At 44.5% G+C, this 23,149-nt stretch overlaps 1 protein-coding gene across 1 annotated transcript in view; it reads right to left on the bottom strand.

Annotated features, from left to right (window-relative positions):
- MYO16 (myosin XVI) overlaps window positions 1–23,149 on the bottom strand; it is a 309,776-nt gene that overhangs the window by 163,665 nt on the left and 122,962 nt on the right. The window contains exon 15 of the mRNA XM_088458316.1: window positions 18,813–18,960. Within this exon, the coding sequence (XP_088314442.1) occupies window positions 18,813–18,960 (148 nt within the window). The remainder of the gene's footprint in view (window positions 1–18,812; window positions 18,961–23,149) is intronic.

Here is a 23,149-nt window from a genome sequence, read left to right as displayed (position 1 = left end):
AATAAGTTTTTATTTCTTTAAATAGCAAGTTAAATGCCATTTAATAATGCATCTTTTAGTCATTATTTTTAGATATCCTCTAATAAACTATTATCTCCTTTTTAATACCTCTCTGGTGGGCAAGCAGATATGACATAGTATTGCAGTTCACTTCATGTCATGTGATGGAAGAAGGGGAGGGGTGTGGGATGTTGTTACAGTGCACACACAAAGCAGGTACAAAACACAATGTTTGGCTGCCAGACACACATGTAATGAGTTTGCTACACAAATACAGGCTCACAGCTCTCAGTAGAGCTTGTGAAGGAGTAGAGGAAAGAAGGAGTGGGAGTATATCACAGCGAAAACAAGCCTCACAAGGGTATTCCAAATCCTTTCCTCTCACTGCAACATGTGCCATGTAACTGTGGTTGCTATAGTAGTCCATGACATAATGGAAAATCTGAAGAATTATTAATGATTAACAGCAGTATGAAGACCAAAACTAAGGGAAAAAGGTAATTATCAATCTGCTTCTTATAGCCTGCCACAATAATTTATGTTAAATAAAATGCTCCACATTATTTAAAACAATTGCTGTTTTCATTTCCAGATACTGTCTTTGCCATAAAAGAAGCTCTTGTTGTCATGCCCCATGTGTTATCTGAAATCAGTCTTTAAAGATGCTGTACATGCTTTGATTTGGCATTAGATATTATTCTGGGGAAAGAGTAGGGTTGGGGAGTTAGGGTCTTATAAAAAAGGGAAATTAAATAAAATAGGGAAATAGGATATATATATATATATATATATATATATATATATATATATATACATCTATATCCAGGGAAATGGCACTCACAGTCATCAGCAAAAAAAGGGGTGCCCTCCGCATGTAACCAACAATGGTCCCAAATATAGTTCCTTTGGCAGCGGCACTCCACAAAAAATAACAGTAGGCAGGAGTGCCTACTGTTATTTTTTGTGGAGTGCCGCTGCCAAAGGAACTATATATATATATATATATATATATATATATATATATATATTTTTTTTTAAACTGAACTAGACAATTGGTTACTAATATAACTCAATATAGCTGCAATCATATTTACATAAAAAAAACTCTCTTATCATGTCTGAAATATATTATTAAAGCATAAATATTTTGCTGAAAAATAACATTAGTTATGTAATGTTATACTTTACATTTTGCAAATATTAATCTGGACCATACATTACAGAAATTACAAAGTCAGCTACTTATGTTACTTTTATTAGTACTCCCAGGTTATGTGACAGTAGTTCTAATTATGAACTATTTTCCACTAAATTTGTTACCATCTGCTTCAGTGCTTTACTGTCAATATTTGTTCTCTTGGCACATTAAACACTGTGGGGTATAATGCAATTTATAACTATAACAGTAAACGGCTTCCTCAGTTTTCAGAATGTAGAATGGAATTAGGAAATACTGATAATTTATTCAGCCAAGTCTCAAAACACTTGAATAAGTCACAAACATTGGCAACACTGGTCTCTGTACTAAACAAAAAACATAAATATGCTTAATATAAATAGAACTATCTTCAAAAACTAAATAAACGTTTTATAACATAAATTATATGTGATCAGGTACGGTAGTAAAGCTCTTGCAATATATAAAATACATTTATAGCTTGTATAATCAGATCAGGTCCAAAATAATCCAGATATTTTTTTTCTTCAAAAAATATTGCAGTGGTTTCCAAACTGGGTGCCATGGCACTCTTGGGTGCCATGGGGCACTTGCAGGGGTGCCATTGGTTGGTGGCCCAGAACCAGGGCTGGATTAAGGGGGGGCGACAGGGACGGTCGTCCCTGGGCCCCCACACACGGAGGGGCCCCCACTAGCAGCGGTGCGCTGTCTGCGCCCGCTGCTAGTGTCCCCTCCGCTAGTGTAGTGTAGACCGCGCAGTGAGCGTGGCCACACTACACAGTGACATACACCGCCGGCGGCAGCTGTGTGTATGTTACAGCAGCCGATGAGAGTCAGACAGACTCTCATTGGCTGCTGCACAACGGAAGGGAGCCGGCTCCCCCCGCAGCTGGTGATGATGGGAGAGACGTCATGACGCTGACGTCTCTCCCAACTGTGCAATAGAAGAGCCGGGACTCGCATCAGGAGCGGGGATTCAGGTAAGATTTTTTTTGTGTGTGTGTGTGTGTGGGGGGGGCACTGTCACTGCATTGGGGAGGGGGGGAGCATTACAGGCATCCCTGTATAGGGGGGCAGCTACAAGGGTCACTGTATAGGGGGGCCACTTCATGGGGGCACTGTATAGGGGGGGTGTTTGCTACTGGGGGCAATGCATAGGGGGAGGGGCTACTACTGGGGCACTGTATGGGGGGACTGGGGGACTACTACTGGGGGCAGAGCATGGAGGGGACTACTACTTTGGGCAGAGCATGGGGAATACTACTGGGGGCACTATATAAAGGACACTGCATAGGGGGGATTACTACTGCGGGCAATGCATAGGGGGGAACTACTACTGAGGGCAATGCATAGGGGGGACAACTACTGGGGGCACTGTATAGGGGGGACCACTACTGTGGGCATTATATAAGGGGCACTGCATAGGGAAGACCAATATTGGAGGCAATGCATAAGGGGGACTACTACTGAGGGCAATGCATAGGGTGGACAACTACTGGGGGGACTGTACAGGGGGGACCACTACTGGGGGCATTATATAAGGGGTACTGCATAGGGAAGACCAATACTGGGGGCACTGCATAAGGGGCACTACTATAGGGGGCACTGCGTAGGGGGGACTACTACAGGGGGCACTGCATAAGGAGCACTGTATAGGGGGGACCATTACTGGGAACATTGCATAAGGCGCACTTCTACAGTGGGCATTGCAGGAGGGGCATTAAGGTGAATAGAAAGAAAAGAAAAATCCTAGGATGACGAGAAACGGTGGTATATAGGGGCCCCCACAACTTTGTTGCCCAGGGGCCCCCACAGACCTTAATCCGGCCCTGCCCAGAACCAAATCAAATTCTTTATGGCTCATGTGATAGGCAAAACCAGTGCTGATGGCTGCCAGTCATATAATATGTGGACAAACAGAAAAGCAACCCCATCTACCACCACAAAACTGAATCTAAGGATGACAGGTAAGCACAATTTACTTACATTAATAGTTTTTGCAGAATTTCTCAATAAGAAACTTTTGGAATAGGGGTGCTGTAAAACAATACTGAAACTCTAGGGTGCCGTGAACGTTTGGGAACCACTAGTCTATGTTATACTGTATGCACTGTAGTGAGTCTTTATGAACTTAAAATGGCTTCTACAAAAAAAGGTTAGTAGCTTCACTCACTCATAGAGGTAGAAGTACCAAGCAGTGAAAGGAGTGGAGAAGTGGACCAGTAAAGAAGTTGCCCATAGCAACCAATCAGCTTCGATGTAGCATTTTTCAATTACATTCTATAAAATGATAGTTAGATGCTGACTGGTTGCTATGGACAACTTCTGCACTGGTCCACTTCTACACTAGTTTCATCAACCACATAAGGACTAAGTTGGTCCCCTAAGCAAAAGTTAAAATTTAGTATAACATACTGTAAAATGCAAATCTCTATTTTCTGGGCACTAAGGCCCATATTCTGTACTGTACATGTACAAGTCTCCCTCTGCAATATCTCTTGCAGTTCCCCAAGCTGCAGCCTGATTGAGTCTGTTGCCGTTTGGGGGTGGCATTGCACAACCACTTCCCTGCAGCTGTGCAATACCATACAACTCTGAGTCAGGCACTAAGACCCAGAGCTGCTGGAGGTGCAACCTCCGACCTGACCAAGTGCACTACTGTGCACGTGCGGTTTTTCTTTTCTCTAGCCTCCCACTGTGAAGGATGTGCCCAAGTGTCTCCTATAATGGAGACTGTGAAACCATACAAGTCCCCAATTATACCACAGTGTCACCATTGCTATTTATTATAAACATCCCACTGCCACCACTAAGTATGCATGTGCATACAGGCTCACTGCAACAACCACCATTAACCCCATACGCTCCTAGCTGCACCATGAGATAATAAACCAACACTTGGGGGTAAATTTACTAAAGAGAGAGTTTTTAGAAGTGAGTTTTAAAAGTGATGTTGCCTATAGCATTTGAGTTGCACGGCGCTCACGCGTTATTATGTTTAATGTGACTTGTAACGCACGGAGGTAGGATGTATGTGGGTATGTGGGTGGCTTTACAAGCATCTTATGAAGAGAGAGGTTTAATGAGAAGAATTAAATGGAGGTGTACTTTATATGACACAAAACTGTGTGCATGCAAGGGGTTGAATGAATATATACTGTAGATAAAATCCTGTCTATCAGTAATTAACAACAGTAGACATCCAAGTAAACAAGGACCAGTTTGCAATGGCAATGCTGTAAAGCCTTACAACAGAGTATGATTTTCTGGTATTACCATTTGACTCTTGTGCTACAAAGATATCAACAGAGATTATATGGGCCAAGCTACTGCAGTTTTAAGAGCGCATACCTGTAGACAGACCAATGCTTAGAATTCTATTCTGCTGTCAAACCCCAAAAAGTCAAAGTATAAATGCTTCAAGTGTCACAAAATAGCACAAAAGGCTTCAGAGTGCAGAACAACTGAACCAAGTGGTACTCCATCATACAAGCATAATAGAAGGAATAAATCAGCATTAAATGTAGCAGACAGTCAGCGCAAGGATCGTTGGTACATGAATTTGGGATAGACAAGTTGGTTCAAATCATTCAAGTTATGTGAACCTGTGAATGCATGGGAAATAGAATACAAAACCCTAAACGGCACAACAGTTGGGACAATTACTGTGTGCTTAAGAATTAAAGGCAAAACAGTTTGTCACAGAGAGTTTTGTTATTTGTGCCAGATATAGGAACCAATCTGATTGCCATCAGTGTACTGGAGAAGAAGGGATACAAACACCAATTCGCATAAGGATAATAGTGTGTTGTGTACAATTAAAGAGAGACTGTAATTGCAATGGCAACCCAGTGCCAACAACTGTATATCTTAGACACTGAAGAGTGTTATGTGATGGCAGCTTCTGACTCCAACCAGTCCATCAAGCTATGGCATAGGATACTGGACCACCTAGGGTACAACAATGGTTTCTAGATGGTATGGTGATGGGGATGTCATTGATCAATTCAGAGAGACCAGAGTGTGAAAGCTGCCTGAAGGGTAATAACCTGTTTTCCCTTTCCTTAGTCAGCATCCAGAACTAAAGCACAGTTGGAATTAGTACATAGGGACGTATGTTAACCAATCAAGGTGGAGTAAATGAGCAGGAACTGCTACCTCAAGAGGAATGGCATACAGCACCAGCTAACAGTTACCTACACACCAGAGCAGAGCAGCATGAGTGAAAGAGCTAACAGAACAATTGTTGAAAAGCACAGACTATGTTAAGAGATGCAGGTCTGGAAAACAGATTCTGAACCGTATTATATATCAAGAATTGAGTGCCTACAATGGCAGTGAAAAGTAAAACACCATTGGAAGCGTGGTCCGGTAAGAGGCTAAGTATCAGTTATTTACGTGTCTTTGGGTGTAAAGCATTTGTTCATATACCTTATGTAACTAGAGACAGCCTTGAGCAAGCGGGGTGTTGGAGGAGTGCCCCTGAGTGCCTTCAATGACAGAGACTGTGTGTTACTATGCAAGCCCAAATTATAGCACTTGTACTTACCTTGACAAAGGGGCGTTGAGGCCCCGAAACGTCGGCCTGATTATCCTGCTTATGGATTAAAGGATTTGCATTTTTTGAAGACCCGGAGTGCCACTTTTTTTGTCTATTTCTGCAACAGTGTTTTATAGAGGCACCTGGGCATAGTGTATTCTAACTTATGGGAGTGCCGGACTGATACCACAAATACATATATATATATATATATATATATATATATATATATATTATATATATATATATATATATATATATATATATATATATAGCCAAAAGCTACATTTATGGGCAATTTCTGAACATTTGAACAGAAAAAGCCCAAGTTACTCTATTTTGCACTCAGCTTCTATTTACCTATTTTTGTGTTTGAAAATGGTCCTGCATCACACAGTGATTTGCTGTAAATTGCTCTTGAATAGCAAAGTTTATCTTTGTATATGTGACTTGTGTCGTTTACGTATCTGTACGTTTCTGAGCATAAATAGAATCCGTGTTAGGAGAGAGTTATGCTAATTGTATGCCTGGATAAATAAGGAAAATCATAGGTTTCAGGCTGCAGAGATCTCCGTTTTGTTTAGTCTTCACATTTGTCATGTTATTACGAAAGGCCAGTGGAACAATATGTCCGGTATAGCAGTCAGCACTGCCTTGTAGTTAGAAATGTTTGATGTGAAAACACAACGTAGGTAGGGACAAACAATCTGCTTGTCATCAGCACAAATCACAAGATGTACAGACAGTCGAGCTTCTCTCATCACACACAGAAACCTCAGCTGAATGTGCTAGTACTCTTTCTTTTCAATTTTATTCTATGATTGATGTGACATTTCTTCAAATCATGATGAGCGTATAATGAATTATACTATTGTGCTCTACACAAAGACTTTTTTTCTGAAAATCAATTCTCAAACTCAAAATTTATAGTGAGGTTTTTCAAGGACCTGAGATTTGCACGTACTAGACATAAGTGGAACTAGAAAGACATAGGCCCTGACTCAGAGCCGGACGCTCTGAAAGAGCACTCGCTCTGAATAGGGGCTTTTTTTTTTTGGAGTAGCCTCCTGACCGCTCGCACAGCTATTGCGAGCGGCCAGGATGATGGTCGCAATGGTCAGACCATCGCGACCATCGGGCTTGCGACGAGACCCTTGTGGTAGCCGGGAGCTCTCTCACTGACATCACTGGTGATGTTAGTGGGGCCGCCCACAAACGGCAGGCGTTCGCATGGGAACACCTCCGTTTGTGAAGCCACCCCCACGCCACGCCTCCAAAACGGTGCGAGCTGTCGATCAAAATCGACAGCCACCCCTTCTTGGTGTGAGACCAGGAGCGATGAAGTGCCCGTCGCTAGCCGGGACTCGCGCATGCGCACGTCGGAGCCGGCTCCGGCGCGCGCATGCGCAGTGGCCTAACATCGACCCGCTTGCGAGCGCATAGTGCTCGCGAGCGGGTCTGAATCAGGCCCACAGTTTCCTGGTATGTTCAAACCAATCTTGTTTTAGTGCAGTGTGAGTAGAGTGAGCCAATGTTATTTACATTCTTTTACTTATTAAAAAGCAAGAAACCATTAACCAAGTCATTGGTGGTGATTAACAATACTAAGTTGCATTGGTACAAGGCAAGGCAATATTATTTATGCACTGCTGTAACAATTTAGAGCACTCTGCATTAGCATATGCACACTGTAGATCTGTTGTAATAATGGCGCATGAGCAGGCATTCTGGAGGCCATTTATGTATTCTTTTCTCCTACGGTTTTGCACATTTAAATTTCAAATATGCCTTACATAACAGATGTCTGTAACAACAAAGGGAGCTTTCATTTAATGTGTCAGTTTTACATTTTCAGCTAATACTTTAATGGTATCTGCATATAATAGTGCTGTTCCATCTCTAAACATGTAGCAAGAGGTATCCAAGTGTTAGTAGAAGGCAAGTACTGATTACCAGCACCTAAGAGGTAGTGTACTGTCCTGGTCTGGCCATTGAGCAAGCTCTGCAGACTCAAGCTATTTGGGATGGCCCTTACATTTACACACTCTCCGTCCATGGAATCAGGAAGTTTTGTTTTTGCAATTACTGTAGGCAGAGCTGTAACTAGACTTGTTGGTGCCCTGTACCAGAAAGAGCATTGGCGCCGCCCCCTGCCCATTTTTCAAACAGGGATATAAGACGCGCACCCGAAAAAGGGTCATGGGCTTCATGGGGAAGGGCCAGGGGAGAGATAGGGGAGGTCAGGAGGTGCTGACAAGCTACAAGTGATAATGATAATAAACAGAAAATTTACAGGCCTGAACAGCGCCCCCTGCCCTGCGGTGCCCTGTGCCATGGCACAGGTCGCACCACTCTAGTTACGGACCTGACTGTAGGTGCACTATCAAGTACAGATGTCTTATATTATTATTATTATTATTATTATTATTAATAATAATAATAATAATAATAATAATAATAATAATAAGATAATAAAAAATAACAGATTTGCATCATGCACTAATATTTGGTCCTATTTCTACCTGAATTATATTAAGCTTTATTAGAGTTTACTATACTGGAGGTTACTGGGTACATCAAGTACCTGTGAGAACAGAGGTTGCTCAAAGGGTGGGCCGGTAGGGCTACCACCTGGGGCACTGTGGCCAGCGGTATGCAGCTACAGTCACCTAACCAGTGCTGTCTAGATTTGGAGGCCCCGGGCTCCAGCCCTGGAGGGAGTGGGACTGTCTGAAAATGTAAAATGATCCAGGAAACTCAATGGCAGCGGCCGTGGTGTGCCCTATGTGCCATCGGCTGCTCAGCCTAGCTGGTCTGGCTTTCAGTCGGCTGCTGTGACACTCACTCCTGGCTCCAGGTTCTAACTGCAGGTTTCATTTCGAGAGAGGACTGGGATGGTGAGGGAGGTATATATGATATGGTATAAAAGAGTTAAAAAAAGCATCATACAGTAGCTACCTGTACTGCACATAGGTCAGGCCCTTCTAGAAGCCTCTCATCATGACAGTTTGTAATTAATTTATTTTTGGTAGGGTGGGCGCCAAAGGAAATTTTCTCCCTGCGGTCCACATTGTCTAGAAATGGCCCTGTGTAAGGACAAACACAACCATCTCCATGCAAAGCACATAACTACTCTCATAAGGAACCCACTAGTTAAACAAATTAAATATATAGTTGCACAGTACATGTTTTCAATAGAAAATGATCTAGCTGCATGTGTCGCACAACACTAGGCTACATGTGTCACACAACACTAAGCTACATGTGTAGCCCAACACTAGGCTGCATGTCTCACACAACACTAGGCTACATGTGTCACACAACACTAGGCTACATGTGTCACACAACACTAGGCTACATGTGTCACACAACACTAGGCTGCATGTGTCGCACAACACTAGGCTAGATGTGTCGAACAACACTAGGCTGCATGTGTCGCACAATACCAGGCTGCGTGTGTCTCACAACACTAGGTTGCATGTTTCACACAACACTAGGCTGCATGCATGTACAGTGCTACCATTAGGCAGCTTTAGGCGGCTGCCTACGGGCACCAGCCACTGGATGGCGCCGCTGATTCCACATTCCTGCATGTGTCGCACAACACTAGGCTACATGTGTCACACAACACTAAGCTACATGTGTAGCCCAACACTAGGCTACATGTATTGCACAACACTAGGCTGCATGTCTCACACAACACTAGGCTACATGTGTCACACAACACTAGGCTACATGTGTCACACAACACTAGGCTGCATGTGTCGCACAACACTAGGCTAGATGTGTCGAACAACACTAGGCTGCATGTGTCGCACAATACCAGGCTGCGTGTGTCTCACAACACTAGGTTGCATGTTTCACACAACACTAGGCTGCATGCATGTACAGTGCTACCATTAGGCAGCTTTAGGCGGCTGCCTAGGGGCACCAGCCACTGGATGGCGCCGCTGATTCCACATACAAAAAATAAGGATGTCTCGTTCAGTCCCTGCTGGGTCTTCTGTTGACTTAGGCTGATGCAGGCGTGTGTGTTAATGAGTTCAGACAGTCTTAGGACCTCATTCAGAGTTGGTCGTAAGCGGCCGCTCGGTGGTACCCAGCGATGTTCGCAAAACAGCGCATGCGTAAGTTTTGCAATGCGCATGCGCAAACTAGCTGTTGCGATCGGAAATTTTTCTCTCCTTCAACTTGTCCAGGTCGTTAGTTTGAGAGACAGGATGAGGCGTTTGTGGGTGGTAACAGGGGAAGGTGCTTGTGAACGGGGGAGTGGAGATCCGAACGCATGCACGCCTGACTATGCAAACGGCACTTTATGGGAGTGCATAATTAACTAAGTAGTGTCATGGCACATGTGACATGGGAGGTTTTGACACTGACTTGATCGTAGTGCTTAAGAGAGGGTATGGTCAACCTTAAGCTCTACGACCAGCTTCGATAGTTCCCGATGGTCTCGATTAATCCTTATATGCCCAGAGATGATGTGTATTGCGAACGAGAAGGGGGCGTGTTTTTAGTCTTACGGCCGCATCCTCCCCTTGCTCGTCCAGCTAACGATCCCATCTTAACAACGCAACTTGCGAGCGCTTCATTTGCATATTTCCCTTACGACCGAGCGGCCGCAACGACCAACTCTGAATGAGGTCCTTAGTGTGTGTGTGGGGGCAGGGGTGATTTTATTGAGTGCTGACAGGATAAGTGCATGTGTGTGTGTGTGTAAAGGTTTAATGAGTGCTGGCAGGGTGTGTGTTTGTGTGTGTGGGGAGGTTAATTGGTGCTGACATACTGTCTAATGGGGCACAGATGTGTGTCATCAATATATATTGGGGCATGGATGTGTGGCATAATGTTCTGGGGGCACAGCTGTATGGCATATTAAGAAGTTGGGGCATATGTGTGGCATATTTATTAGGGGCATTTTATAGCATAATTCGTGAGAGTGGCATACAATACATTTGGTGCACAGCTGTGTGGCATATTATGTATTGGAGGCATTGATGTATAGCATAATTATGAATTGGGGATACGACTGTGTAGCATACGATGAATTTGTGGCACAGATGCATGGCATATTATGAAGTGGGGGCAGTGTTATGACGCACAGTATGATTTTGTGGCTCTGCTGTGTGGCATATTAGTTGGGGCATTTCTATGTAGTATATTATGAATTTGGGACAATGCTGTGTGGTATATTATAAATTGGCATCACTAATGTGTGGCATAGTATTGGAGGGAGCAGGGGCGGTGGATGACATGCTACCTAGGGCGCCCAGACACCTTGCACCAGCCCTGGCTGCATGTGTCACACAATACTAGGCTGCACGGGTCTCACAACACTAGGTTGCGTGTTTCAGTGGCGTAACTAGGGCCCTGGGACTGACAGCGCGCACGCACGCAATGAGAGTCAGACAGACTCTCATTGGCTGCTGCGCCCACTGCCAAAGCCGGGCTGGAGCTCACTGATGAGCTCCTCCTTCTGGCTCCTGCAGTGGGTGATGGGAGAGACGTCATGACGTCTCTCCCATAGTACCGAGTGGAACCGGGCGGGCACGGCAGGAGCGGGGATTCAGGTAAGTCAGTTTCAGTGTTTTCTGTCTGTCTGTGTCTGTCACTACATAGGGGAGACCACTACTGGCCGGGGGCACTGCATGGGGGACCACTACTGGCCGGGACCACTGTATATGGGGCACTGCATAGGGGGGACCATTACAGGGGAATTGCATAGGGGTTGCCACTACTAGCCGGGGGCACTGTATAAGGGGCCTTGCATAGGGGGGACCACTACTGGCCAGGGGCACTATATAAGGGGCACTGCATAGGGGGGACCACTACTGGCTGGGGGCACAGTATAAGGGTGCACTACTGGGGCACTACATGGGGCACTGCTACTGGGGACATTGCATAAGGGGCACTACTACTCGGGGCATTAAGGTGTATATGTAATGGAAAGGAATGTTCCCAGAGTGACAAGAAAGGGGTGTGTGTCACAATGACACGCCCCATTTTTCAGTGACCACGCTCCTTGTGGCATGTGACCATGCCTTTTTTTTCGGTATGGGGATTTCATTTTGCCCTGGGCTCCAAATACCCTAGTTACGCCACTGGCCTGTTTTGCACAACACTAGGATGCATGTGTCGCACAATACTAGGCTGCATGTGTCGCACAACACTAAGCTGCGTTTATCACCATTCTGCGTTTATCACAGCTGCATGTGTCATAGTTGTTTCCTGCATGTGTCACTGTTTTTGCCAATATGTGTCATAGTTCTTGGTTGCATGCGTGATAGTTCTTGGCTGCGTGTGTGATAGTTCTTGGCTGCATGTGTGATAGACATGTGATATGTCACATGTCTTTCCTGCATGTGTCACTGTACTTGGCTGCATGTGTCACAATTCTTTGCTGCATGTGTCACAATTCTTGGCTGCATGTGTCACAATTCTTTGCTGCATGTGTCACAGTTCTTGGCTACATGTGTCACAGTTCTTGTCTGCATGTGTCACAGTTCTCGGCTGCGTGTATCATAGTTCTTGACTGTGTGTGTCACTGTTCTTGGCTGCATGTGTCATTGTTCTTGGCTGCATGTGTGATAGACATGTGATATGTCACATGTCTTTCCTGCATGTGTCACTGTACTTGGCTGCATGTGTCACAATTCTTGGCTGCATGTGTCACAATTCTTTGCTGCATGTGTCATAATTCTTGGCTGCATGTGTCACAGTTCTTGGCTGCATGTGTCACAATTCTTGGCTGCATGTGTCACAATTCTTTGCTGCATGTGTCATAATTCTTGGCTGCATGTGTCACAGTTCTTGGCTGCATGTGTCACAATTCTTGGCTGCATGTGTCACAATTCTTTGCTGCATGTGTCATAATTCTTGGCTGCATGTGTCACAGTTCTTGGCTGCATGTGTCACAATTCTTTGCTGCATGTGTCATAAGTCTTGGCTGCATGTGTCACAATTCTTTGCTGCATGTGTCACAATTCTTGGCTGCATGTGTCACAATTCTTGGCTGCATGTGTCACAATTCTTTTCTGCATGTGTCACAATTTTTGGCTGCATGTGTCACAATTCTTTGCTGCATGTGTCATAATTCTTGGCTGCATGTGTCACAGTTCTTGGCTGCATGTGTCATTGTTCTTGGCTGCATGTGTGATAGACATGTGATATGTCACATGTCTTTCCTGCATGTGTCACTGTACTTGGCTGCATGTGTCACAATTCTTGGCTGCATGTGTCACAATTCTTTGCTGCATGTGTCACAATTCTTGGCTGCATGTGTCACAATTCTTGGCTGCATGTGTCATAATTGTTGGCAGCATGTGTCACAGTTCTTGGCTGCATGTGTCACAGTTCTCGGCTGCGTGTATCATAGTTCTTGACTGTGTGTGTCACTGTTCTTGTCTGCATGTGTCACAGTTCTTGGCTGCATGTGTCATTGTTCTTGGCTGCATGTGTGATAGACGTGATATGTCACATGTCTTTCCTGCATGTGTCACTGTACTTGGCTGCATGTGTCACAATTCTTTGCTGCATGTGTCACAATTCTTGGCTGCATGTGTCACAATTCTTGACTGCATGTGTCATAATTCTTGGCTGCATGTGTCACAATTCTTTGCTGCATGTGTCATATTTCTTGGCTGCATGTGTCACAGTTCTTGGCTGCATGTGTCACAGTTCTTGTCTGCATGTGTCACAGTTCTCGGCTGCGTGTATCATAGTTCTTGACTGTGTGTGTCACAGCTCTTGGCTGCATGTGTCATTGTTCTTGGCTGCATGTGTGATAGACATGTGATATATCACATGTCTTTCCTGCATGTGTCACTGTACTTGGCTGCATGTGTCACAATTCTTTGCTGCATGTGTCACAATTCTTGGCTGCATGTGTTATTGTTCTTGGCTGCATGTGTGATAGACATGTGATATGTCACATGTCTTTCCTGCATGTGTCACTGTACTTGGCTGCATGTGTCACAATTCTTGGCTGCATGTGTCACAATTCTTTTCTGCATGTGTCACAATTTTTGGCTGCATGTGTCACAATTCTTTGCTGCATGTGTCATAATTCTTGGCTGCATGTGTCACAGTTCTTGGCTGCATGTGTCATTGTTCTTGGCTGCATGTGTGATAGACATGTGATATGTCACATGTCTTTCCTGCATGTGTCACTGTACTTGGCTGCATGTGTCACAATTCTTGGCTGCATGTGTCACAATTCTTTGCTGCATGTGTCACAATTCTTGGCTGCATGTGTCACAATTCTTGGCTGCATGTGTCATAATTGTTGGCAGCATGTGTCACAGTTCTTGGCTGCATGTGTCACAGTTCTCGTCTGCATGTTTCACAGTTCTCGGCTGCGTGTATCATAGTTCTTGACTGTGTGTGTCACTGTTCTTGTCTGCATGTGTCACAGTTCTTGGCTGCATGTGTCATTGTTCTTGGCTGCATGTGTGATAGACGTGATATGTCACATGTCTTTCCTGCATGTGTCACTGTACTTGGCTGCATGTGTCACAATTCTTTGCTGCATGTGTCACAATTCTTGGCTGCATGTGTCACAATTCTTGACTGCATGTGTCATAATTCTTGGCTGCATGTGTCACAATTCTTTGCTGCATGTGTCATATTTCTTGGCTGCATGTGTCACAGTTCTTGGCTGCATGTGTCACAGTTCTTGTCTGCATGTGTCACAGTTCTCGGCTGCGTGTATCATAGTTCTTGACTGTGTGTGTCACAGCTCTTGGCTGCATGTGTCATTGTTCTTGGCTGCATGTGTGATAGACATGTGATATATCACATGTCTTTCCTGCATGTGTCACTGTACTTGGCTGCATGTGTCACAATTCTTTGCTGCATGTGTCACAATTCTTGGCTGCATGTGTTATTGTTCTTGGCTGCATGTGTGATAGACATGTGATATGTCACATGTCTTTCCTGCATGTGTCACTGTACTTGGCTGCATGTGTCACAATTCTTGGCTGCATGTGTCACAATTCTTTGCTGCATGTGTCATAATTCTTGGTTGCATGTGTCACAGTTCTTGGCTGCATGTGTCACAATTCTTGGCTGCATGTGTCACAATTCTTTGCTGCATGTGTCATAATTCTTGGCTGCATGTGTCACAGTTCTTGGCTGCATGTGTCACAATTCTTTGCTGCATGTGTCACAATTCTTGGCTGCATGTGTCACAATTCTTGGCTGCATGTGTCACAATTCTTGGCTGCATGTATCATAGTTCTTGACTGTGTGTGTCACTGTTCTTGTCTGCATGTGTCACAGTTCTTGGCTGCATGTGTCATTGTTCTTGGCTGCATGTGTGATAGACGTGATATGTCACATGTCTTTCCTGCATGTGTCACTGTACTTGGCTGCATGTGTCACAATTCTTTGCTGCATGTGTCACAATTCTTGGCTGCATGTGTCACAATTCTTGGCTGCATGTGTCATAATTCTTGGCTGCATGTGTCACAATTTTTTGCTGCATGTGTCATATTTCTTGGCTGCATGTGTCACAGTTCTTGGCTGCATGTGTCACAGTTCTTGTCTGCATGTGTCACAGTTCTCGGCTGCGTGTATCATAGTTCTTGACTGTGTGTGTCACAGTTCTTGGTTGCATGTGTCATTGTTCTTGGCTGCATGTGTGATAGACATGTGATATGTCACATGTCTTTCCTGCATGTGTCACTGTACTTGGCTGCATGTGTCACAATTCTTTGCTGCATGTGTCACAATTCTTGGCTGCATGTGTTATTGTTCTTGGCTGCATGTGTCATAATTCTTGGCTGCATGTGTCACAATTCTTTGCTGCATGTGTCATATTTCTTGGCTGCATGTGTCACAGTTCTTGGCTGCATGTGTCACAGTTCTTGTCTGCATGTGTCACAGTTCTCGGCTGCGTGTATCATAGTTCTTGACTGTGTGTGTCACAGTTCTTGGCTGCATGTGTCATTGTTCTTGGCTGCATGTGTGATAGACATGTGATATGTCACATGTCTTTCCTGCATGTGTCACTGTACTTGGCTGCATGTGTCACAATTCTTTGCTGCATGTGTCACAATTCTTGGCTGCATGTGTTATTGTTCTTGGCTGCATGTGTGATAGACATGTGATATGTCACATGTCTTTCCTGCATGTGTCACTGTACTTGGCTGCATGTGTCACAATTCTTGGCTGCATGTGTCACAATACTTTGCTGCATGTGTCATAATTCTTGGTTGCATGTGTCACAGTTCTTGGCTGCATGTGTCACAATTCTTGGCTGCATGTGTCACAATTCTTGGCTGCATGTGTCACAATTCTTTGCTGCATGTGTCATAATTCTTGGCTGCATGTGTCACAATTCTTGGCTGCATGTGTCACAGTTCTTGGCTGCATGTGTCACAATTCTTTGCTGCATGTGTCACAATTCTTGGCTGCATGTGTCACAATTCTTTGCTGCATGTGTCACAATTCTTGGCTGCATGTGTCACAATTCTTTTCTGCATGTGTCACAATTCTTGGCTGCATGTGTCACAATTCTTTGCTGCATGTGAAATAATTCTTGGCTGCATGTGTCACAGTTCTTGGCAGTACTGTATGTGTCACAGTTCTTGGCTGCATGTGTCACAGTTCTCGGCTGCATGTATCATAGTTCTTGACTGTGTGTGTCACTGTTCTTGTTTGCATGTGTCACAGTTCTTGGCTGCATGTGTCACAGTTCATTGCTGCATGTGTCATTGTTCTTGGCTGCATGTGTCACAGTTCTTGGCTGCATGTGTCATTGTTCTTGGCTGCATGTGTCATTGTTCTTGGCTGCATGTGTCACAGTTCTTGGCTGCATGTGTCACAGTTCTTGGCTGCATGTGTCACAATTCTTGGCTGCATGTGTCATAATTGTTGGCAGCATGTGTCACAGTTCTTGGCTGCATGTGTCACAGTTCTCGTCTGCATGTTTCACAGTTCTCGGCAGCGTGTATCATAGTTCTTGACTGTGTGTGTCACTGTTCTTGTCTGCATGTGTCACAGTTCTTGGCTGCATGTGTGATAGACATGTGATATGGCACATGTCTTTCCTGCATGTGTCACTGTACTTGGCTGCATGTGTCACAATTCTTGGCTGCATGTGTCACAATTCTTGGCTGCATGTGTCACAGTTCTTGGCTGCATGTGTCACAGTTCTTGGCTGCATGTGCCACAATTCTTTGCTGCATGTGTCACAATTCTTGGCTGCATGTGTCACAATTCTTTGCTGCATGTGTCACAATTCTTTGCTGAATGTGAAATAATTCTTGGCTGCATGTGTCACAGTTCTTGGCAGTACTGTATGTGTCACAGTTCTTGGCTGCATGTGTCACAGTTATCGGCTGCGTGTATCATAGTTCTTGACTGTGTGTGTCACTGTTCTTGTTTGCATGTGTCACAGTTCTTGGCTGCATGTGTCACAGTTCATTTCTGCATGTGTCATTGTTCTTGGCTGCATGTGTCACAGTTCTTGGCTGCATGTGTCACAGTTATCGGCTGCGTGTATCATAGTTCTTGACTGTGTGTGTCACTGTTCTTGTTTGCATGTGTCACAGTTCTTGGCTGCATGTGTCACAGTTCATTTCTGCATGTGTCATTGTTCTTGGCTGCATGTGTCACAGTTCTTGGCTGCATGTGTCATTGTTCTTGGCTGCATGTGTCACAGTTCTTGGCTGCATGTGTCACTGTTCTTGGCTGCATGTGTCATTGTTCTTGGCTGCATGTGTCACAGTTCTTGGCTGCATGTGTCATTGTTCTTTGCTGCATGTGTCATTGTTCTTGGCTGCATGTGTCACAGTTCTTGGCTGCATGTGTCACAATTCTTGGCTGCATGTGTCACAATTCTTTGCTGCATGTGAAATAATTCTTGGCTGCATGTGTCACAGTTCTTGGCAGTACTGTATGTGTCACAGTTCTTGGCTGCATGTGTCACAGTTCTCGGCTGCGTGTATCATAGTTCTTGACTGTGTGTGTCACTGTTCTTGTTTGCATGTGTCACAGTTCTTGGCTGCATGTGTCACAGTTCATTGCTGCATGTGTCATTGTTCTTGGCTGCATGTGTCACAGTTCTTGGCTGCATGTGTCATTGTTCTTGGCTGCATGTGTCATTGTTCTTGGCTGCATGTGTCACAGTTCTTGGCTGCATGTGTCATTGTTCTTTTCTGCATGTGTCATTGTTCTTGGCTGCATGTGTCATTGTTCTTGGCTGCATGTGTCACAGTTCTTGTCTGCATGTGTCATTGTTCTTTTCTGCATGTGTCATTGTTCTTTTCTGCATGTGTCATTGTTCTTGGCTGCATGTGTCATTGTTCTTGGCTGCATGTGTCATTGTTCTTGTCTGCATGTGTCATTGTTCTTTTCTGCATGTGTCATTGTTCTTGGCTGCATGTGTCACAGTTCTTTGCTGCATGTGTCACAGTTCTTGTCTGCATGTGTCACTGTTCTTTTCTGCATGTGTCATTGTTCTTTTCTGCATGTGTCATTGTTCTTGGCTGCATGTGTCACAGTTCTTGTCTGCATGTGTCATTGTTCTTTTCTGCATGTGTCATTGTTCTTGGCTGCATGTGTCACAGTTCTTGTCTGCATGTGTCACTGTTCTTTTCTGCATGTGTCATTGTTCTTTTCTGCATGTGTCATTGTTCTTGGCTGCATGTGTCATTGTTCTTGGCTGCATGTGTCACAGTTCTTGGCTGCATGTTTCATATTGATGTGACAGGAGAAACTAGTACAGTTGCTGGATATATGAAATGGGAATTATAGGTGATATTTATTGTAACTGGCAATACATACTTGTACATTGCAACTCAATATTTCACACAATTCCATTTGTAGCCATCACAATATTTAAATAAGTGAGTCACAGAATAATGACTAATCAGACAGGTACAGATCAGATGAGTCACAACATGAAAAAGCATGGGAATCACTGGAATACACACAAAACATTCTTCTACAAGTCTGTCTATTAGACATAATCCAAAACAACACAGTCTTTATAAACTATTTACAATACAATAACTTAAAAAATGATATATTTGTTGATAACTTAATGTACTTTCATTAATCACATCAATGCTATGGAAGGCAATGTTTTACCTGTGCGTAGTTGTGCTTCTGAGGTATAAGTTATATTTCTCTTCTGCAGACAACCCATCTATCATAAGGTAAAAAATAAGGAAGTTGCTTTGGCCTGAGGCTTGGCTTATCAGACGGGTCTTCTCCAGCATATATGTGTACAGTCTGGCTGGAATTCAAATAAATGTGCATGAAAAAACTTTTTAGGTGTTTTTTTTAAGTAACAGCTATAACATTATTAGTAATAGTTCAAAGGATGTACCCCTGACTTTTGAGACCTTGATAAATATACATTTATTTAAGGCCCAAATTACCAATCTTAGAGGACAGCAGCCACCCTTGAGAGGTGGTCACCCTCCAATGTAGATGAAATATTTGTATAGCATTGTTAGTAGTCTGAACTTTTATGCTGGCCATACACTAGCGCGATTTCGGGCCGTTTGCCTGATTTTGGCACGTGCTACCATGAATCATGTGGAAATTGTGTAATTTTTTTAGGTAGGATACGTTCCGATGCATGCTCCCGCCGCGCATAAAACGTATCATATCGTCAGATGTGCAGTCCATCATATCTATCGTTATCGTATGCAGATCGTGCCGTGTATTTGTGCATGCGATGCATCGTGCGTCCGACCGGCGTCATTTCAGTGACATTTTGAAGAAGTGTGTGTTCTTTCAATGACCTTCCCTCCTAAACTGCAGACTGATTGTATCATGAGATCGTATGTACATCGTGTGTCAATCGTGCGTCCGGGACTGCCAGGGAGTTCAAGGGAAATTGTGAGATGAATCTTATCTTATGTTGTTCGTACTAGTGTATGGCCAACATTAGCCTACATTCTGTACTCCCTACCGTTTTTAGCGACACCATTTCAGATTAATACTATGCACAAGGGCAATTTGTATTGTAGAAATCCATGTAGATTAAATATCTGAATATCATGGACAACTCAATAATTTAATTTTCATTGAATGTTTCTTGCTTCTAACTGCTTGGAAGTTAACTCAGCAGAATAAAACTAGCAGTAGTCCTGCTCATGTGGTTCTTAGGAAGCTTCTCTCAATATTCAGTTTAACAAACCCCAAGCTCCTCCAATGTGCACCTGAGCAGACAATGACATCTTGATCCACTAAACCTTGTCCTTTCATGTAAAGGACAAAATATTTGTGCAAAGATAATTCCCTGATGTCACAAACGGTCAGCCCATTTCTGCTAAATGTCCATATTTTATACATTGGTAAACTAATTACTGATTGGATGAGATTTATTACGTAATAGGCCACCATGAAACATCCACATACTGCAATTTACAGCAATCTAATATTTATCTACCTTTCTTGTGTATAATTCTAATAAACTGCTTTATCAAGTAAGATTATTTTCATTAGGACAAAAGTTTTTTTAAATGATTCTCTTTCTGTACATGGGTTTTGCCATGAGCTGTTCTCCAGCAACCTTGGGTGCAAATTAGGGGTGTGCACCGGCCACTTTTCGTGTTTTGTGTTTTGGTTTTGGATCTGGATCTTTCTTCGTGTTTTGGATCTGGATTGGTTTTGCCAAAACCACCCTTCCGTGTTTTGGGTTCTGGGTTTTGTGTTTTGGATCTGTATTTTTTTTTTAAAAAGCATAAAAACAGCTAAAATCACAGAATTTGTGTGTTTTTCTGCTCCTATGCTATTATTAACCTCAATAACCTTAATTTCCACTCATTTCCAGTCTATTCTGAACACCTCACACCTCACAATAGTGTTTTTATGTCCAAAAGGTTGCACCGAGGTAGCTGGATGACTATGCTAAGCGACACGAGTGGGCGGCACAAACACGTGGCCCATCTAGGAGTGACACTGCAGTGGCAGACAGGATGGCAGTTTGAAAAACTAGGCCCCAAACTGTACATAATGCAAAGAAAAAAAAGAGGTGCCAGATGGAATTGTCCTTGGGCCCTCCCACCCACCCTTATGTTGTATAAACAGGACATGCACACTTTAACAAAGCAATCATTTCAGCGCCAGGGTCTGCCACACGACTGTGGCTGAAATGATTGGTTCGTTTGGGCCCCCACAAAACAAGCTGGCAATTAATCTGTCCCTGCACATACTGGCTCTACGGAGGCAAGATGTCATCCTCATCCTCCTTATCCACCAATTCCTCACCCTCTTCAGTGTGTACGTCCTCATCCTCACAAAGTATTAACTCGTCCCCACTTGAATCCACCACCACAGGTCCCTCTGTACGTTCTGGAGGCTGGTCTCCCTGGAAGAGCTGATAATTCATTTTGATGAACATCATCTTCTCCACATTCTGTGGAAGCAACCTCCTACGCCTTTCGCTGACAAGGTTCCCGTCTGCACTAAACACTCTTTCGGAGTACACACTGGAGGGGGGGCAACTCAGGTAAAATAGAGCCAGTTTGTACAGGGGCCTCCAAATTGCCTCTTTTTCCTGCCAGTACAGGTAAGGACTGTCTGACATGCCTACTTGGATGCTGTCACCGATGTAATCCTCCACCATTCTGTCAATGGTGACAGTATCATATGCAGTGACAGTAGACATGTCAGAAATTGTTGCCAGGTCCTTCAGTCCGGACCAGATGTCCAAACTTGGTCCTGCCTGTCCTGCATCACCGCCAGCGGGTTGCTTAGGATACCTAAGTTTTTTCCTGGCAGCCCCAGTTGCAGGAGAAAATGAAGAAGGAGCTGTTGACGTGTCACGTTCCGCTTCAGCTGACAGTGTGTTCACCAGCAGGTCTTTGCACCTCTGCAGGCTTGTGTCGGCCGGAAAGAGAGACACCACATAGGCTTTAAACCTAGGATCGAGCACGGTGGCCAAAATGTAGTGGTCTGATTTCAACAGATTGACCACCCTGGAATCCTGGCAAAGCGAATGAAGGGCTTCATCCACAAGTCCCACATGCCGAGCGGAATCGCTCCGTCTTAGCTCCTCCTTCACTTTCTCCAGCTGCTTCTGCAAAAGCCTGATGAGGGGAATGACCTGACTCAAGCTGGCAGTGTCTGAACTGACTTCACGTGTGGCAAGTTCGAAGGGCTGGAGAACCTTGCACAACACGGAAATCATTCTCCACTGCGCTTGAGTCAGGTGCATACCCCCTCCTTTGCCTATGTCATAGGTGGATGTATAGGCTTGTATGGCCTTTTGCTGCTCCTCCATCCTCTGAAGCATATAGAGGGTTGAGTTCCACCGTGTCACAACCTCTTGCTTCAGGTGATGGCGGGGCAGGTTCAAGAGTGTTTGCTGGCGCTCCAGTCTTCGGCACGCAGTCGCTGAATGGCGAAAGTGGCCAGAAATTTTTCGGGCCACCCAAAGCGTCTCCTGCACGCCCCTGTCGCTTTTCAGAAAATTCTGCACCACCAAGTTTATTGTGTGAGCAAAACATGGGACGTGCTGGAATTTGCCCAGATGTAATGCCCGCACAATATTGGTGGCGTTGTCAGATATCACAAATCCCCAGGAGAGTCTAAGTGGGGTAAGCCACTGGGCGATGATTTCCCTCAGTTTCTCTAAGAGGTTGTCGGCGGTGTGCCTCTTACTGAAACCGGTGATACACAGCGTAGCCTGCCTTGTAACGAGCTGGCGTTTCTGAGATGCTGCTACTGGTGACGCTGCTGCTGTTGCTGCGTAAGGTGATACATCTACCCAGTGGGCTGTCACAGTCATATAGTCCTTAGTCTGCCCTGTTCCACTTGTCCACATGTCCGTGGTTAAGTGGACATTGTGTACAACGGCATTTTTCAGGACACTGAGGACACTTTTTCTGACGTTTCTGTACAGTCTCGGTATCGCCTGCCTAGTGAAGTGGAATCTAGACGGGATTTGGAACCGGGGACACACTACCTCCATCAATTGTCTAAATCCCACTGCACTAATGGCGGATACCGGACGCACGTCTAACACCAACATAGCAGTCAAGGCCTCAGTTATACGTTTTGCTTCAGGATGACTGCTGTCGTACTTCATCCTCCTCGCTAAGGACTGTTGGAGGGTCAATTGTTTAGTAAAAGTAGTGGTGTTCCTACTTCCTCTCTGGGATGATGAACGACTCCCAGCAGCAGCAACAGCAGCAGCGGCAGCAGTAGGCGTAGCAATGCAGGATCCTCCAGAGGAATCCCGGATAGGAGAGTCAGTCATGCCAGTGACATGGCCTGCAGGACTACTTCCGATCCTGACTAAGGAGGAAATTGACGAGGAGGGAGTTGACGGTGTGGTTTGCAGGCGCTTGGATACAACAGGACAACGGGATTTAGGTGTCCCTGGACTGCTTACGGTCTTAGCCAAAGTTTCTGAACTTGACAGTAACTTTTTATGAACGCGCTGCAGGTGCCGTATAAGGGAGGATGTT

This window comes from Taudactylus pleione, unplaced genomic scaffold (genome assembly GCF_031769625.1).
Source record: "Taudactylus pleione unplaced genomic scaffold, aTauple2 ptg000041l, whole genome shotgun sequence".
NCBI classification, from domain to species: domain Eukaryota; kingdom Metazoa; phylum Chordata; class Amphibia; order Anura; family Myobatrachidae; genus Taudactylus; species Taudactylus pleione.
The sequence above is the reverse complement of the archived record's forward strand: the minus strand, read 5'-3'. Positions and strand labels throughout refer to the sequence as shown.